Source organism: Anser cygnoides, chromosome 1 (genome assembly GCF_040182565.1).
Source record: "Anser cygnoides isolate HZ-2024a breed goose chromosome 1, Taihu_goose_T2T_genome, whole genome shotgun sequence".
NCBI classification, from domain to species: domain Eukaryota; kingdom Metazoa; phylum Chordata; class Aves; order Anseriformes; family Anatidae; genus Anser; species Anser cygnoides.
The window spans coordinates 212,386,035-212,405,378 of NC_089873.1; the positions used below are offsets into that span (position 1 = coordinate 212,386,035).

General features: G+C 50.8%; 2 protein-coding genes across 2 annotated transcripts; both read left to right on the top strand.

The window, feature by feature from the left end:
* Positions 1–933: 933 nt before the first annotated feature.
* LOC106048563 (olfactory receptor 51L1-like) lies at positions 934–3,613 on the top strand. The gene has a single exon (XM_066990137.1). The coding sequence runs from the start codon at positions 948–950 to the stop codon at positions 1,938–1,940; it is 993 nt and encodes a 330-aa protein (XP_066846238.1). The 5' UTR covers positions 934–947; the 3' UTR covers positions 1,941–3,613.
* Positions 3,614–7,625: 4,012 nt separating this feature from the next.
* On the top strand, positions 7,626–10,151 carry LOC106048556 (olfactory receptor 52B2-like). The gene is made up of 2 exons (XM_066990138.1): positions 7,626–7,763; positions 8,167–10,151. The coding sequence occupies exon 2, from the start codon at positions 8,204–8,206 to the stop codon at positions 9,152–9,154; it is 951 nt and encodes a 316-aa protein (XP_066846239.1). The 5' UTR covers positions 7,626–7,763; positions 8,167–8,203; the 3' UTR covers positions 9,155–10,151.
* Positions 10,152–19,344: the final 9,193 nt, after the last annotated feature.

Consider the following 19,344-nt stretch of genomic DNA (forward strand, 5'->3'; position numbering starts at 1 on the left):
CCTCTGCTCCCTACAGCCCCGAACCGTGCCAGGGGCGTGGGAGCCCCTGTGGTGGGTGGTCCTTCAAAGACAGGCTGAGGACCAGGGTGAGACACGCAGAGCAGCCTGCAAGTATTGTGGGGAGAGGACTCCAGACACTGCAGTCCTTCAGTACCTCCCCCATCCCTCCTGGCAGCATGAGGCGCTGCCTTCCCTCATTAGAAAACTTCCCTTAGAAAATGTTCTGTAAAAGCAGTGCCATTTCTCCTCCTGTGTTTCTAGTGGGAGGATATTCAGACATCCCACCATAATACAGCTTCCTTGTAACTTCCAGTTTATTTCTATCTGTGCCCAATTTCCACGTGTTGCTTTGTGAGTAATTACTGTATTTCAGCTTAGGCAGATCTTTTTTCCCTCTGTGGGTTTGTTCAGGGCCTGTGTTTTGTTGGTTTAAAAGGACCAAGCTCTACTGGTCTTTGTTCCTAAGAAAGCTGCTATATTTGCACAAGCAGTTTGGCATCCCGTCCATTTTCTTTCACTGGAAATTCCCAGCAAAAGCACGGAAATCAAGAACAGGATTCACCACAGCCCTCTCTAATCACAATGACACTTCCCTTTCTCAGCTAGTATTTGCACAGTCACTCATGGACTTTGTTGTTGTTGTTTGGTTGGTTTTTGTTCCTTCCCCTGCTATACCAGGCAGCCGGAGCTACATCCTGACTACACTGGACATGCAACACACAGCACGTGCTTTCTGCCAGTGCGTGGTTTCCATGTCGGTGCATGCACACAGAGAGGTGATGAGTATGCTCAGACTGCTTCGGTACAGCTCCTGCTAGGTTCTGCTGTGGCACGGCTCTGGTGATGCCTTTTATCCACGGCTTCAGACTGAAGGGATCCCGGAGTATTTCTCACTGCCTGTGCGTGGTTTGTGACCCTGCTGACCAGTGCAGCTATTCAAGGATGAGATGAAGCATCCCTGTTTAATCCCACCTGGGACCAACAGCAGCCAGACCAGCACTCTAACATTCTTTCTGGGTGGTTTTCCAGCATGGGAATCCACTCGGATGTGGTCTGCTGTTCTCCTCTGCTCTGTGTACCTCCTGGTGCTGCTGGGGAACTGGACCATCCTTGCCATAATTAAGGCAGAGCAGAGTCTCCATGCACCCATGTATCTACTCCTTGCCATGCTAGCTGTGGCTGACCTGGGCTTGTCCACATCTGTGTTCCCAACCATGCTGAGGATGCTGTGGCTGGAGGCCAGAGAGATCAGCTTCAGCACCTGCTTTTCCCAGATGTTCTTCATTCACAGCTTCACAGATATTGAATCTGCCACCATTCTGGCAATGGCCTTTGATCGTTACGTGGCCATCTGCCACCCCCTACGATATTCCTCCATCCTCACCAACTCAGTGATCACCAAGATATGTGTGGCAATTGTCATAAGAACCATCCTCTTCCAGTTCCCACTCCCGATCCTACTGACCCGGCTGTGTTTCTCCACGGCCAGCAAGCTCTCCCATCCCTACTGCTTGCATCCAGATATCATCAAACACGCAGACTCTGACACAAAGATCAACAGCGCCTGTGGCCTTTTTGTGCTACTCTCCACACTGGGTTTGGACTTACTCTTTGTGCTCCTGTCCTATCTTCTGATCCTTAAGACCGTCCTGAACATTGCAACTTGGAGAGAGCGTCTCAAAGCCCTCAACACCTGCATCTCCCATGTCTGTGCTGTCCTGCTCTTCTTTATCCCCATGATCTGCCTCTCCATGATGCACCGGTTTGGCAAACACGTGTCCCCCCAGGTCTACACTTTCACAGCCAACCTCCATCTCCTTGCTCCACCCATCCTGAATCCCATCGTTTACAGCATGAAAACCAAAGTGATCTGGAGACGGATACTGAGGTTGCTCTGCCAGCGAGGGGTCTGCAAGTCCAGGGCTGCCATTTTCCAGTAAAGCCAATATGATGGCTACTGCCAACTGTCTTATGTGAAGTTCAACCCCCAGGAAGACAAGCTGGGAGAGGGGAACATGTCAAGCACTTCTGCCAGTGTAAGGATACAGGGAAGGTAAAACGTATATGGAAGGAGAAGGATAGGTACAATGCATTACCTGCAATGCAAGACTTTAAGGATATCTGGTTAAAGGTTTCTCAGCATATAAACAGAGGCAAACTACATCTAGATTCACAAACCCCAAACCTCAGAGACAATACCACGGACCACAACGTTGAGGTCAGTGACTGAGGGGCCACTGGAGGAGCCAGGAGGAAAGAGGTTCAAGCAGAACTGCTGAGAAGGCAGAAAGAAAATTATCATGGGTCCCCTGGGAAATAGCTGACAGTGTGGGATAGCTGAGGGGGCTTGTGGGATTGTGTAAAACTTTATAGGGGACAACTTAGGGAGCTTGAGGGAAAGTGCGAGATATTTTATGCACTGCTCAGAAGCGCCAAAGGTGAAGAAAAGGAGGGATCCAGTGAGGAACTGGGATGGGAAAGTGGATGGGGTGGTAAAGGGGCTGATCAAGTAAGTGTAAGCAAGTTGCTAATCAATACACCCTCCAGGCCATGCACCTGGCCACCACAGCCTATCTTGTCTTCTTTTCTGTGACATTACTGTCTGTGTGCAGCGGTGTTTGTGTGGGACTTGGTGACAAACAACAAGCTGGACTAACTGGCGAGCAGGAGGAGACCAGGGACTGGAAAGACCAAGGGCTGGAGCTGGAGAGTGCGCAAATGGGGTCTAGGGTCCGGACTTGGATCTGGACGGGCTTCTGGTCTGCTCCAGAGTTTGAGGTATCCACATACACAAGGGTGACTGAATCAAGCGGGTGAGGGTCGGATCCTGTCCTGCCCAGCCATCCAAGAGGACTGGGGTTGGGTAGTGCTGGTCACATCTGCCTGAGCGCTGCTGGTGTCCGTGAGAGCCCCAGGGCAGGCACTGCGCTCTGTGGTGGTCCTTTTGGCCACCTGGCACCATGCATGGCCGCGGGAAGTCCAGGCTGGTCACTGGCCATTAGGACTTGATCCGTTTTTGTGAGATGGAGGAAGAGGCTGGGCAGGAGCAGGGGGCTGGGGCTGGCAGGGTTCACCCGGTCGGGCAGCTGCCTGCAGACACAGCTGGAGTGGCCGGGCCCACAGAGGGGCTGAGCGTCGAAACGCCCCCAGGTCTGCTGGAGTCATTTCCCTCCGCAGGAGGAACGCTTTATACACACCAATGACTTCTGGACTCTCAAACATTAAGCAAAAGTTTTGTCTTGTTGTTTTCTCTTTAAAACACGAGTGCCTTCCTCACTAGGTTTGTTTTGTTTTGCCTGGAACATTTTGCCTGGGTTAGACTGCAGCACCAGGTTTCTTGACACGATTGTCATTCTTAGATTAAGCTGAGCTAATTAGTATGCTGGGGTTTCCATAAGGCTCTGCAGCACAACGCCTTCCTCAGGCTGGCTCATTTAGACCTCAGAGATGGATTTCTTCCCACTTCAGCTAATGGCTAGCACTCTTTCAAAGGAGCAGTTCTCTTCCAGCTGACCCAGAGGTGCAGGCACTGTATAGACTGACTACGTTTGGAAGGACATTTTAAAACGATTTCAGCATTTAAGAACTGTTTTAATTTATTCTGCCAGTGTTTGTCGTGGACTGCGCACACAGCACTGTAACAACTATGATCAATACGTCCCCGGGAGACACTGTAACTGGCAAGTACAAAAATACTAAAAAACCAGTGGTTCCAGCGCATCCTGCCGTGCTTGGCTGATGTCTATAAAACCGCGAGGACGCGTATAAGCACCCCCTACGTACACCGAGGTGATAAGTCCCCCCAGAAGACCTCGGAGGCCAGCAATTCTGCTACTTCCAGTATCAGAGCTTTGGGGAGCTCTGCTGGGCGCACCGATCGGACGGGCCCCGGGGCTCCTGGGCAGAGCCCCCCTCTTGGGCAGACCCCGCTGCCCTCACGCAGCCCCGCTCCCCCCCACAGCTCCGCAGGTCCCGGGGGGCTGCAGGGCCTTCGGCGAGCTCCAGCACAGCGAGAGGCGGCCACGGGCACGCAGCGCCCCGAGCTCCGACAGCCCCCTGCGGAGGGAGCCCCCGCGCTCCTGCGCTCGTCCGCCTGGAGCTCGGAGCCCCCCGGGCACCTGCCGGTGGCCGGGCCCCCCGGGGTCGGGCAGGGCTCGGGGCTCGCTCCGGTGGCAGCGGGGTGGCACCGGGACCCCAGTCCCCGGCCCGGGACCGCGCTCACCGGGACCGGCCCCGCGGCGGGCGGTGCGCGGAGCTCGGCTTCCCCCTGCTGGGCGCGGGGATGGGAGCGGGGGGAGGGGGGGGGGGGAATGGGGGGGCGGGGGTGGTGGGGGGTGGGAGACGGGGAGAGGGGCGAGTGGGGGGCATGGGGGGGCGTGGGGGGCATGGGGAGGGGGAGAAGGGGGAATGGGGGTGGGATGGAGAGCGGGGAGGGGGGAGAGGGGCGAGAGGGGGGATGGGGGGGCGAGTGGGGGGTGGGGGGCGTGGGGGGCATGGGGAGAGGGAGAGGGGTGAGTAGGGGGGATGGGGTGGATGGGGGAAGGGGAGGAAAAGGGGGTGGGAAGGGGGGATGGGGATAGAGTATGGGGAGGGGGACGGGGAGAGGGATGGGCAGAGGTACTGGGGAGAGGGGTGGGGGAGAGGGATTGGGATTGGGGATTGGGAGGGGGTGGGGAGAGAGATGGGGTGAGGGGAGGAGGAGGGGGAAAGGGGATGAGGAGCAGGGTTAGGGGGAGTGATGGGGAGGGGGATGGGAAGAGGGATGGGGAGAGGGGCTGCCATCGCGCTGAGCTCTTCCTGTGGGGAGGGGACGTGTGTGTGGCAGGGGGCTGTCTCTGTTTAGCAGACCACAAACAAGACAGCAAGTCCATGGGGTCTCACAGGCTGTCCCATGGCAGACTAACCCTGTAGGCCTTATGTCCCATGCCAGAAACTTTGCAGCAAGTTTTTTCTCCTTTTCTTCTTCCTTTTCTCCTTTTCTCCTTTTTCTGAAGCAGGGATAAAGTGTAACGCAAGTGAAGTCTCCATGAGAGGGTCCTCGCCTAAGCAGCCTCCTGAAGTGGAGATCCAGTGAAGCCATTATCTGTTAAAGGATGCTTGTGCACAGAGACCTGACCCCACCCCACAAATACAGCTGCTGAACTCAGAACGTGTCCATGTCTTGATTTTTGATACTTTTAGGCTGAAAGTCCAAAAACTGAGGAACTTGAAATCTGTGCCTGCTTTTCAGGCCTGAGCTGTAGGTCATCACCAGTCTGGGAGAGGAGATGGGAACCCCTGAAAGCCACTGGGCAATGCCAAAAACAGACATGTTTGGGACTGTTCTAGGTCATGGTCCCTGTGGGAAGGGTGAGAGAGAATTGAGCCGAAATAGCCCCTCACCCCAACACTGAGATCTGTGTGCCACTGGGTGACCACAGGGTGGGATACCCAGGTCAGGCATGGGACAGACAATTCCAGCTTCAGCAATATAGTATTGATTTGCAGGCGTTAAAAATCAACTTTTGGCCTGCCTAGGCCACATATATGTCAAGTGGGTCAAGGGGGCTTGTGGACCTTATTTCATTAAAACCATGAATTCCTGCACTAGAGTCAATCTGAGCCAGGGGCTGTGTGCTATAGTATATGTGTTGGGGCTGGGCAGCCATAAGGCGTGCACATGCTAGCAGCTGGAGACGGAGAATTTTTGCAATATTCCAATTTTGGGAGCTTGAAAATCTAATTTTGAAATGTTGATTCCTGTGATGTCAGGTCATAATTTTCCTGACTCAAAGAATAGAAAAAGAAAGTATATGGGTAAAGGCAATCTGTCTGTTTTTATTTCAGCAACTAAATCTAGATTTACTGCTTAATTTAAGGTACCCACGTTTGACTTCTTTCATACTTTTATTAGTTTCCATTCCCCCACGACCTTTTTCTGCTCACCCACCTGTTTCCCATTCCCACCCTTTGTTAACACTGTATTTTCTTTTTATGTCCTCAGAGAGAATCCTCACAAAGCCAATGTTGAACACTCAGACCAGGAATTGCAATGAAAGCCTGTTGCAGAGAGCAGACACATTTACTGTATTAATCTCCCTGGTGCTTGAAGCAGCAGCACTCAGATGCCCACGCAGGCAGGCAGAGGAAGGCTAAAGGCAGTGAGCACAGCAGAGCCTGCATCATCTCTGCAGGGCTGGCTGGAAGATGTCAGCATCACTCATCTGTGTGTCTTCAGCTGCCTCATCTCATCCCAGTCCCCCCAGGAAGGAGCTGATACAGTGCTCTGATGGCTTTGTCCCATCCGTAGAGGCAACAGAAGGTAATGTCTGCCCAGGCAGCCCACGTTAAATGAGTTCCAGTCAAAATCCCCTTCATTTGCTGTGCCTTTCATCACATTTGCCCAAGCAGCACAAACCAGAGCTCTGCCCCCGCCCAGCTGCATGCAAGCCCCGTGGGGATGCACAGGAGTGCTCAAACATCGCTGTCTCCCTGCTCTGCTCTGCAGGCAGCCCGGGGAGGTCCAGAGGCGATGCCCTCATTCCTGGCTGTCACGGAGCCGGTGAGTTGTTTGCAGCAGCTGCTACTTGGTAGGTTGCTGTAGATGAGGTGCCTTATTTGAGCCAGAACGTAAAAAGCTCCCCCAGATCACTCCAAGCTGCCAATTTAGGCTCTGAGATGAGAAGCAGAATTGTCCCGGCAGGTTTGTTAATAGATAGATAATAAAAGATAGATAATAGGACCACCCTGTGGTCCTATGACCTGAGCAGTGGCTGCCTGCGGTGCCTGCCTGCAGGAGCACTCCCCAGGCCCTGCCAGGACCAGCTTGGCATGGAGCAGGTCCAACCTGGCTCTACAGCTGATAGCTTGCCTGATGCCCTCCTGCTGCCTGTTCTGTATAACCCAACAAGAGGACTGGGATGTGCATTCAGAGAAGCAGAGCAGTACCAGCAAGGGCTCATGCGATGGTCAGCAGCCAGCTGACTGCCAGAGAAGCAGCCAGAGTCGTAGCACTGACTGCCCATTGTCCAGGAAGCATTCATGACTCTTTAAATTTTGACTAATTTGGATGATGCTGCCCTCACTGGTGGCTTTGTCATTTCCATGAATATACTGCAAACCACCTTCTACGTCTGGCTGAGCAACTTGCAGGGGAGGTGGGAGCACAGAAAAGTCACAGGGTAACACCCAGGAGAAAAGCTGCAGCAGTACAGAGAGGACTCTGCGCACGCAAGCCCCGTACAAGTTGCTCACTGGAGGATTTGGGCTTGTTGAGGGCACACCTGGGGCAGGTGGGGCAGTGCGGGGCAGGATGCACCAGGGCAGCACTGCCCAGGCTCAGGGGATGCGTTTCACCCTGCTGCAGTGGAAATGCCCCTCCACCCGGTTATGCAGTGGGGCAATCCTTGGCAACTGACATGAGCAAACTCCAAGGATCCTGAGCATCTCCGTGCAAACTCCATGCTGGCGTGGCACAGCTTGTCTGTCTCTCAGTGCTGTGCTCTGCCTTAGACCTTTGCTTCTCAATTTGCTTTAAAATTCAGCAGCTGCTCTGCCTCCCAAGCACACAGCCATTCCCTGAGACCACGTACTCTGCGTGGTGCTGATCTTCCACACTGCTTTGTTCTGCGCAGGTTGTCGGATCATCCTTTCATATTGATGTGATGCAGCCATCAGTAAACAGCCTTGTTGCCCTGGGTGCTGTGTGAGCCATCCCTGCCTTGCAGAGATCATAGTCTGCTGTCACACAAAATGTGGAGTGAATGAGTGAGGAGAGAGGTGAGGTAGGTACTGAAAGAAATAGCATGTTGTGTAAAATCAGCGTCAGTCAGTCCCAGCTTGTCATGTGCCTCATATGCTTTTGGGTGCTACAGAACACAAGCACAATAAATAACAGCAACTAGAGCCAGGGGGTCTGGATTCCTGGGTGCCTGACCAGGCTTTTGCATTGACTTGTGACTGTTTGTGAGCACCTCTGCTGCATTTCAACACCTGAGTCTATGAAACACTTTTTAATTTAATTTGTTGCTTGCTTTGGGGTCAGTATCTCAAGCACACTTCCCCAGTGCGTGGGGGAGTGAGTTTTAACCCACTTCAGAATCCAGACAAATAAAGTGCTCCAGAGAAATCCGAGTGTGTTTTTTACATTTTATGAATGGTGCTGCCTACTCCTGTTTTTGCTTACAGAGAAGGGAGTCCGAACTGACACAGGCATCATCCCACCATGGTGGCTACCAACCAAACCAGCTTGCAGCCTGCCTCCTTCCTTCTGCTGGGCATGGCAGGCCTGGAGGACCTGCACACCTGGCTCTCCATCCCCTTCTGCCTGATGTACATCGCCACGCTCCTTGGCAACTTTGTCCTCTTATTTGTCATTGTGACGGAGAGAAGCCTCCATGAGCCGATGTACCTCTTCCTGGCCATGTTAGCGGTGGCAGATCTCATATTGTCTTCTTCCACAGTGCCCAAAGCCCTGAGCATATTCTGGTCCCTTTCCAAGGAGATATCTTTCCATGCCTGCCTTACCCAGATGTTCTTCACACACTTCAGCTTCATCGTGGAGTCGACTGTTCTGCTGGCCATGGCGTTTGACCGGTACGTTGCGATCTGCAATCCCCTGCGATACGCCACCGTGTTCACACACCCAGTGATAGCCAAGATAGGGGTGGCTGCAATAGCCAGGAGCTTTTGTGTGATGTTCCCAACAATATTCCTCCTTCAGAGGCTGCTGTACTGCGGACACAGCATCATGCCGCACACCTACTGCGAGCACATGGGCATCGCCCGGCTGGCCTGCACCGACATCTCCGTGAACATCTGGTACGGCTTTGCCACCACCCTTCTGTGCCCGGGACTGGACGTTGTGCTCATTGGGGTGTCATACAGCCTCATTCTCAGGGCTGTCTTCAGGCTCTCCTCCAAGGATGCCCAGGTCAAGGCGGTTGGCACCTGCAGCTCTCATGCCTGTGTTATATTGATATTCTACACACCAGCATTTTTCTCATTTTTCACTCTTCGGTTTGGCCACAACATCCCTGACCATGTTCATATCCTGTTGGCCAATCTCTACGTGCTCATACCACCCATGCTAAACCCCATTGTCTACTCAGTGAAAAACAAACTAATCAGAGAAAAGGTGTCCCAAATACTCTTTAGGACTGGGCAATTGCGGTGACAAGGATGTTATTCCCCCGAAAGAAAGAGAAATTTTCTGTACCAGGGAAGCAGAGTGCATGTGTGTGAAATAACACGGCTTCTTCCTCTTTTAGACTCAGTACAACACCACTACTGATCAGTTTTCCTGCTTATGAGATGCTTCTTCAGAATAAATCCCATCACTACTACAAAAGGAGAAATTAGGGGGGAACCATATACCAGAATTTTATCTGATGTAATCTGGTGTTATCCCATGAACTCAGAGCTTTATCAGTGGGTTTGGTTGCAGCACATCACAAGGCCAGGAGAAGCAGCTGGAACAGAGGTGGCTTCTGTGTGTTCATCCACCTCTGCCTTCGGTGTCCAACGTGGCAAAATGCAGGAAAGTCCCACTGCACAACCAGAGCCTAAGGAATTCCTGCATGCAAATAGGAAATCACTAATCTTCAAGGACTGGTCTTGATCATGTATGTCTTGTCCTTATTACCATCTCTGGCGGTACACAATAAATTCATGGATGAACGATGCATGCATTACTAAGGAAAGGAAGACTCCCATTTCTCCCTGCTCGTGCGCTGGCAGCCCATCCTGTGCCTGGGCACACGTGCCCTGGGAACACAGGGCTCATGGTGCAGACATACACTCCTAGTTTAGTACATGAAACCCTGGGAAAACCTGTGGCCAACGCATCCTTGTGGTAGGTGTCACAGCTTATCCAGCCTGTTTGAGATGATAGATTCAGCAGGAATCCCACCTTGAGAAGCTTGCTTGTTCGCTCCTCTGCAGACCAACAGACCTGTTTTTTTAGAACTGTGTCTTTCTTGATAGCCTGCACATGCTTTTTCTGGCTCATCTTTAACTCTCTTTTGTATCCACTGAGAATAACGGTTCTTACTGATAACCCTTTTCAGGTCTTTGTGATTACTGTGTTCCCCAATTAATTGATACAAAGGGATGATATTCACAGCATCACATTCATGAATATATCCAGTACTCTGTTTTTAACATTTCATAGAATCCTGGAGTCATTAGGGTTGGAAAACACCTCCAATGTCATCTGGTCCAGCCATCCCACTACCACCAACATCACCCACTAAGCCATGTCCCTAAGCACCACGTCCAACCTTTCCTTGAACACCCCCAGGGACGGGGACCCCACCACCTCCCTGGGCAACCCGTCCCAACGCCTGACCGCTCTTGCTGAGAAGAAATGTCTCCTCATTTCCAACCCGAACCTCCCCTGGCACAACTTGAGGCCGTTCCCTCTGGTCCTGTCACTGGTTACCTGTGAGCAGAGGCCGACCCCCAGCTCCCCACCCCTTCCTTTCAGGCAGTTGCAGAGAGCAATAAGGTCTGCCCTGAGCCTCCTCTTCTCCAGCCCAACCCCCCCCCCAGGTCCCTCAGCCGCTCCTCACAGGACTTGTGTCCCAGGCCCTTCCCCAGCTTCGGAGCCCTTCTCTGGACACGCTCCAGGGCCTCGATGTCCTTCTGGTAGCGAGGGGCCCAAAGCTGAACCCGGCACTCGAGGTGCGGCCTCACCAGAGCAGAGCCCAGGGGGACGAGCACCTCCCTGCTCCTGCTGGCTGCACTACTCCTGACACAAGCCATGATGCCGTTGGCCGTCTTGGCCACCCGAGCACACTGCTGGCTCGTGTTCAGGCAAGCATTAATCAACACCCCCAGATCCTTTTCCTCCGCACAGCTTTCCAGCCACTCTGCCCCAAGCCTGTAGCGCTGCATGGGGTTGTTGTGGCCAAAGTGCAGGACCCGGCACTGAGCCATGTTGAACCTCATCTCCTGGCCTCTGCCCATTGACCCAACTTGTCCAGGTCCCTCTGCACGGCCTTCCTACCCTCCGGCAGATCGACACTTCCCCCCAACTTGGTGTCATCTGCAGACTTACTGAGGGTGCACTCAATTCCCTCATCCAAATCATCAATAAAGATATTAAAGAGGATGGACCCCAACACCAGCCCTTGGGGAACACCACCGGTGACTGGTCGCCAGCTGGATTTCACTCCGTTCATCACCACTTTCTGGGTCTCGCCTCCCAGCCAGTTTTTAACCCAGCAAGGAGTGTACCTGTCCAAGACGTGGGCTGCCAGCTTCTCTTCTTTAAACTTTATTGAAGAACTTACTCCTTTTTTTTTTTTCCTTAACCAAAGAAAGTAGATAGAACATAATTCTCTATTAGGCATTATTTAATGAGGCAAATCAATAGAAGAAATTACATTTGGTTAAAATATTTATGCAGTTAAATCACTCAGTGTCAAATGCATTTCTTCCAATCAACAGTATCTTCTGTGCAACGCGAGAGGCCACATCTTTTGCACAGCTGAGCAACCTGATCTAGTGGGAGGCGTCCCTGCCCACGGCAGGGGGGGTGGAATTAGATGATCTTTAAGGTACCTTCCAACCCAAACCATGCTGTGATTCTATGACTCTATGATCTGACCATAAAGATGGCGTACATTTAAGTCACAAGCCATCAGATTTGGTCATGGGGAAGGTGTGGAAGAAATACTTCTTGCTGAGGTACACACCAAAGAGGATGGCTCGGTAATAAAACCCACGTGTCCCAGGCTCCAGCCCCACAGCCTGGGGTCTGCACCGGGCTGGCTCCATCCTGCTGCACTGCGGGACACGAGCTGGATCCAGTGCTCAGACGCGGTCTCACCTGTGCCAAACTGGGGGAACTGCTGCCGTGGCCCTGCCAGATGCAGCCCTGTCAGCACCGCCCCAGCACCGCCTGCCTTCACAGCAAGGTGTCCTGGTGGTGCAGAGCTAACTCGTGTCCACCAGGACCCCAGCCCCACGGGCCTCCTCTCTGTCCTGAGCCAGACAGTCCTCATCTAAAATAAAACCAGCAGGTAAAATGTCAAATATGTGGGACAAATCCAGTCAGGACTAAGGCCATCTATGGCAACAGACCAATACATCCTGGACCACTGCTTTAATTTGTGCTGATTGTCATTAATAATAACAACTGACTGCTATGCATCATCTGTATATTTGAGATCTGTGGGATCTACTTGCTAAGGAACCTTGTATTTCATGATCCTTGAATTATCCTGATTTCAGTAAAGTTATAAACACACAACCATTTTATATTTATAATCCTAATATTTCAGCTTTCCCCTATAGCTTTGATACCCACTTAAAGCCTCTTCTCCAGGATCAGAATCAGCGTAAGGCACAGCTAGCAATCCTCTCACAGAAATACCTCCTCTGGTTCAGCTGGGAGTCCTTCTTTTTCGTATGGTAAAGCATTGTTTGTTGTTTGTTTGTTTGTTTTGGATTTGTTTTGTTTTAACATTTTTCCTTTTTTTCTTTTTTTTTTTTTTTAATTTCTCCCCCAAATTCTCCTGCCAGGTTTGATTGTCTCATTTGCCATCAACTTTGAAAGCCTTTCTGGCAGAAGTGTGATATACAAACTTTCCAGGGAGATAGACACATAGACAGCCATTCATAAAATACCTAGCATTTCTAGTAGAACTCAGAAAATTAATACAGTCAGCTTCTGTATTTCTCATCATATCATACAGCTTACTCCTTATGTGGAGTTAGAACTAAATACTTAGATTTCCATTTATCTTATAAACCACAAGAAAGTAAAAATGGAAGAGCTCAGGAGGTCAGAGTGGTGACTAAATTACATCTTTTGTGGCAGTGATCATCCGCAGATGAGACTTTACCACGCCAGGACAGCGCAGGCCAATTGAACACACTGTACAGGCAATGTTGCTCTGGATGCATCCAGCACAATGTCCCTCTTCTCTGTATCATGACTCTGGTGTCTTCTGCTTCATTTATAAACACCACTATCAACACTGCAGACTTTCCTGCTTTTCCCATCTCCTGATTGTGGATTTTATTCCTTTTTTTTTTTTTTCAGGCCATTCCTCCACTTTTTCAAATTACCCAGGGTACTAACAATTCTTTCTTTCATGCTTCTGGCAAAGCTGTGGATTTAATAAATATTATCTTCACTGTGCTGCCCACACTGGCATCAGGCCCAAAAGGCTCATTTAGACTTGCATTTTACCCACAAAAGAAAAAAGAAACAGGATTTGAAATGTCCCTATAATGGTTCAAGCTCAGCAATATTCACTGACTCGTTTATGAAAATACTATGTGATATGTATGCTAATTCATCTCAGTAATTAAGACAGATGTTCTTTTTCCCTTTGTGTGAACTGTTACCTTTCCACAGAAGAGAAATGATCTGATTGATACAATTTGTACTTGACAAATTTGTAAAAACTTTTGTTTGTCTACTTTACTCACCCAAAGCTATCACTTGATCCTTTTTTTTATGTACAAATTTCCTAGGGATTGTGGCTAAAATCTACCCTAGAGTTTAAACACAAGAATATGAGTATCTCAGGGAGTTCCTAACCCACAAATTGCTGGAAGCTGGGAGGTTTTTGGGCAGTGCATGGCAACTTGTGCTACAAAGCCAAGCACCACAAGGACCAGTCCTTTGTTCCCATGCCGAGCGGCATAGCCCAGCCTCCTCCTCGCTGCTCAGCCACGCGAGACTCCAGACGGTGACCACCAGCACCACCTCCAGCATCTTCTGGGCTGGGTGGCGAAGCAAAGCTGTGCCTGGGCAGCCCTGGCAATTCAGCACCTCCCAAATGTGGCTCCAGCCCCAGCCCATGCCCAAGCAGTTTGCTCCTGTGGCCTTTGCCTGTGCTGGCCCCTTCTTACACTTTTCCTGCTGGCTGTGATCAGGTCAAGGTACTCAGCCTGCTGGAAGTTTCTTGGTGGCCCAGGAGGCTGTTCTCTTTGGAGCATTCAGACCTCATTTCTTCCAGTTTTAAAGATATTTATTTTCTCTGCCTTTTCCAGGCTTCTGATATTTCCTCTCTCCCTTGCCATGGTATCTGAATGGCAGCGAAGAGGTAAAATTGCTTTCTTTAGTAGTACTTGAGGCTGAGATGAGATCAGTCATCAATCTCAGTATATTACTGTGAAATGGAAATAAGACCATTGCCTTTATTGGAGTTTCTCTAAATTTCCACTAGTTTCACTGAAAAATACCAGGTTCTGAACCCAAATAAGGGAGGACTTCGTGTCACTTCAGGTCCCACCATGTTTGAGTGACAGTGTGCCCCCAACTCTGTAAGTCTTAAAGGAACTAGAAGAAGTTTCAAGTACAAGATATTAGTTAGTTTCCTATTGATGACCAAGAGCAAAACAAAGAATCCAAAAGATAATACCCATCAACAGAGTGATTTTAAAGCAAACATCTGGATAGATGAATACCTTGACAGATGCTGTCATATGTGAATAATGGGGCGTCTGCTGTGGCCAGTGCAGCAGAATCAAAGCCTTCTGTCTGTCATGCTCTAAAAATCCTTAGACTTGTTTTATATTAGAAGTGTATGGAGTCCTGAGCAAGGATTTATCATGTAGCCCTGCAATCCCTGTAGTGACATACTCAGCTAGGAGTCTCAGCTGATATTTATCACTTTAAACTGCACTTTAACATTGCGCATGATATTTAGCACTTTAAACTGCACTTTAACATTGCGCATGCAGGGAAGCACTCCCTGCTTATTAATTCACTTCAGAATGATCTTTACCTGGTTCTTTGTCTCTTAATTTCTTCTTAATCTTATTGATTGCAAAAGACAGAAGTGGATGACTCCCCCTTACAATGAATTGGCAGTGAAGCACGAGGACATTGCAGCTGAAAGGGGGAGGCTGTGGCAAGCCAGGCACAGCCCCCAGTTAAGCAGAATAACAGACATCGTTATACACTTATGCATCTTGCTGTTATAAACCTCCCATCTTCGCACTGCCAATAACACAATAAATCCAACCAGTGCAGACTTCAGACCTTCTACGCCTTTTATGTACATATATGGAAATGCAGCACTCAGATCACCAGCTGAAATTCTGTTCTTTACGGTATTTACAGACACAGCCCTTCTGCTGGACCTTGAAGCACCACCAGAGGGGCAAGGTTCCACTCTCAGAGCCACAGATAAAAACCATCTGGTGCTGCAGCTCATGGCAAACAAACCACGCCTATGTGCTTATCAGGGGCTGCTTCGCTGTGTGCTTTGGCTCTGTCCTGCTGTGCCCCCTCCACCTCCTTGGGGGACAGCTGCCAGCCTCCCTCCTCCTGCCTCTTGGGGAAATCAGCCATGCGCAGTGGGTACCAAATGCTGGGGTCTCTGCATGAGTTAAGATCACAGCTATCTTCAAAGCTAAATACAGATTGAGAAGAACAACACTGGGATGAGTGGCTGGGTTTACGGCTCCCTCCCTGCCCTGCGATGGGCTGTCAGCACCCCACGGGCTGCACACCTCACCCCCGCTGGTCCCACAGGCTGTTCTGCCCTCCCAACGTGCAACAAACAGCTGCAGTCCATCAGAGCTTACAGCACTAACAGCCAAAATGACCCGCAGTGAGGGAGGTGGGACGGAGTACAGCCTCAGTAGCCTACATGGGAGAGGGATGGACACATCTATGGCTGGGGATGGCCCAGAGGTTGCAGATCCAGCCGCCAAGCTTTGACCACTTGCTGCAGGAGCTGTACAGGGATTTGCACAGCTGGCCCATGGGCCAGGAAGGTGTCTGATGTAGGAGGCTGGAGGGTGCTGGTCCCCCAGCTCCTCTGCTGCAGGAGCCCCCATGGCTCAGTGGCACTGGAAGGAGGCAGAGGGTCTCCCATGGCCCCACCACCTCTCCTCAGCCTCCTCCCTTACCAGCCCAGTGCTCACCTTGGCCATGCCACACTGACAGCCTGTGATGGGTACAGCAGTGTCCTGACTGCAGCCAGCCCCTGTTTCTGCCTGTCTCTGTGCAGCCTGCGCTGAGAACAGCAGAGGTAGAGAACTCGGTGCTGCACACCCACGGGGCAGAGAATGAATGGGTCTTGCAGCACAGCAGATTTCCCCAGGCCCTGCTCATCCCTGCCTTCCCTTGCTGGAGCTGAGGGGCAGTGGAGCAGGTGGACACGCTCCTTTTTGTGCATGTTGGGGCGTGGAGAGAAGACAAGGCAGAACCTGTCCAGCAAGAGACAAATGTTCCAAACAAATGGTAAACCTCCAGCTCCAACCCTTGTCCCGGTGACTGAGAGGAGGGATGTCCTCTGCAGTGCTTCTGTGCATGGTGCCATGGCCATGCCAGTGACTGGAAACCCAGCGTGGTCAGGGTGGAGAAGGAGCCAGGTTACTTGTGAGGTTCAGGCCATGGTGCTTCACAGTCACATCTGGCCGCATGTGCACTCACTTGAACGCCTTGCTGGGCCTGAAAACCCAGTGTGGTAGATTCTGATTTAGGCAGCTGCTGAGCTGAAAATTTCTCCTACAGCTCCTGCCTTCTGGATGGCTGTTGAAGACACAACAGCTCTCCTGCACTGGCAATGCACATCAGTCCTCCACGGCTTTGAGCCCCGCTCTGGTCTCCATCAAAAGCCCTTCGCAGCACCAAAGGTGAACAGAAAAAGCTTTAATAGGTCGGAGCTAGGTGCACTGGGGAGGACACACCGTGGCACCGTGGGAGGGTTCTTTGGCTGTTCCTGGGATGTGTCACATGTGTCACACGTGCACTGGAGGGGAGAGAGCCCTGTGGCAGCCAGGTGCCTACCTCGCTGTCCCAAAGGCAAACACAGGAAAACGCATGAAACCTCACCCTACCCTAGAGCTGGACTCCAAGGCAACCAGCAAAACACCCTAAAATGCAAACTTCTGATTTCACCGAATGCTAAAAATGTGCATTAAACAGAAATGTGAGATACATGCCATAAATCTGAGAGATGTTCTTCTCAAGCTATATTTAGCCATGAAGATTGCTACCTTTCAGACTCAAAGAACAGCTTGCGAGTTTGAAAGCTTTTTATAGTTTCTCTGACTGTAAGAACATCTAATAAAAGACAGCATCTCTCACCGTAAACTACATTTGTCTGACATATTTGCAGCTACATACTTACAGTATTTGCATTTTTATAATTACAATTTTACAGCTCTAACAAATGCTACCTCTGTTAGCTCTATCCTCAGGGTTTTGGGAGTCTGCACGGTGTGGCCACCAGCCACTGCGCCCAGAGGCTCAGGTGTCCCCAGAGCCTTCCTCAGGGACGTGTGCCACGTTTGGTCAGGGGCTGCTCTGTGCAGGAGATTGGTCATCCAGCATTTTGCTTCACACTTGTTGGTGCAGAAGGGTTTGGTGGGCATCGAGCATAAAGCACACTGACTGGTGCTCAGGAAGGAGTCCGAGGCATTTCACATTCATCACGTTTGTGCCTGGATCACAGCCCAGCTCCTGCTGAGGCTCAGGGGTGTGAGCCCTGCGTGGCTGAATACCCACTCCTCTCCTTGCTGCCTTCTGCAGCCCTTGGTTTTGCTTCTCCTTTGAGATGAGGACCAGCCCTGTGTTGGCACAGTGTGCTCAGGGTTAGGCGCAGGGAAAGGCACCGTGCTTGGGATGGCAGAGTCCGGTCCCCATCTTCTGAGCTTTTCTGTGGGATCCCGCCTTGCTCAGGTAGGAACTGCCAGGAAGGGAGGCGATGCGTTCCCCCTGTGTTCCCCCTGGCTCAGCATGCCTGGCTGTCCTGTATGTCAGCTGTGGTGAGCTGGGTAGGACTGTAACAGGCCTGGAGGAGAGGAGTTTCAAATCTTGTTTTGCATTCTGTCCTGAAATGCAGGGTGTTCACTTTGCTTTAAAATGCTGTGCAGAAAAATACCGTTAATTAGGATACAATCTTTCCTTGGTGCATGTGTTTTCTAAAATGGCTAAGAATATCTAGCATAATGAGTTAGAGCTATTCCAAAAATGAAGTATTTATGTAAAAAGTCACTATGGCTGTTAGAGTCTGCAGTCAGGGCACATGTCGTGGTGGAAGCATTTCCAGCAGGCAGTGATGCTTTGCCTGAGTGAATGCTCTTTCAGTAAAGCATCATGAAAAAGGCATATACTAATGTTGCACAGCTGTTTAGGCATGGGTTTGATAGGCAAATGAAGTGTAGCGATCCTGTGTCTCTCCTTCTGGAACGCAGACCTGTGACATGGCGTGGTCCCTGGCAGCAGCGATGGGCTCACCTCCTCTTGTGCTTGGCCCCCAGGAGCAATGGTCTCTGTCTCTGGTTCAAACTTGGGATTGCAGACTGGGAAAGTAGGGACCCCCCCGAGCCCCGGTGGGGTACTGAAGCCACAACAGCACTCAGGAGTGTTTAACACACAAGTTTCCATTGCTCTTCACACCTGAGGTCTGAGAAGTCTTTACACCTACAGCCAGTGCCCATCTGTGTGTATGATGACATTTTGATGTTGCCTGCTGGCAAATGAAACCAAACCGAGTGGTACTGTCAATACAACAGAAGGAAGGGATGCCATCCAAAGGGACCTGGACAAGGTAGAGAAGTAGGCCCACGTGAACCTAATGAGGTTCAACAAGTCTAAGTGCAGGGAGCTGCACTTGGGCCAGGGCAGTCCCAGACATGAGCACAGACTGGGAGAAGAACTCATTGAGAGCAGCCCTGTGGAGAAGGTTCTGGTGGACGAAAAGCTCAGCATGAGCCAGCAGTGCACACCTGCAGCACAGCAGGCCAACTGCATCCTGGGCTGCATCAACAGAGGGGTGGCAGCAGGTCAAGGGAGGTGATTGTCCCCCTCTGCTCTGCCCTTGTGAGGTCCCACCAGTAGTCTCGTCCCCCAGCACAAGTAGGACGTGAATCTGTTAAAGATCCAGAAGAGGGCCACAAAGTTGAGCTGGAGCACCTCTCCTATGAAAGAAGGCTGAGAGAGCTGGTGATGTTCAGCCGAAAGAAGAGAAGGCTCTGGGGTGACCTCATTACAGTCTTTCAGTATTTAAAGGGGGCTTATAAAAAAGATGGAGAGCAACTTCTTACTCAGGCAAATAATGTCAGGACAAGGGGGAATGGTTTTAAACTAAAAGAGGAGAGATTTAGATTAGATGTTAAGAGGAAATTCTTCACTCAGAGGGTGGTGAGGCACTGGCACAGGTTGCCCAGAGAGGTTATGGATGCCCCATCCCTGGAGGTGTTCGAAGACTACCCTGGGCAACCTGATCTAGTGGGTGGTGTCCCTGCCCATGGCAGGGGGGTTGGAACTAGATGGTCTTTAAGGTCCTTTCCAACCCAAGCTATTCGATGATTCCATTATTCTATGAAATCTAAAACAATTTTTGGATTTAAGGTAAAGCAAGGCATGTTTTTTTAATTGTGGCTATG

Bases quoted from the DNA above. Each gene is read 5' to 3' on its own strand.
- LOC106048563 (XM_066990137.1), top strand. From the start codon at position 948: ATGAAGCATCCCTGTTTAATCCCACCTGGGACCAACAGCAGCCAGACC.
- LOC106048556 (XM_066990138.1), top strand. From the start codon at position 8,204: ATGGTGGCTACCAACCAAACCAGCTTGCAGCCTGCCTCCTTCCTTCTG.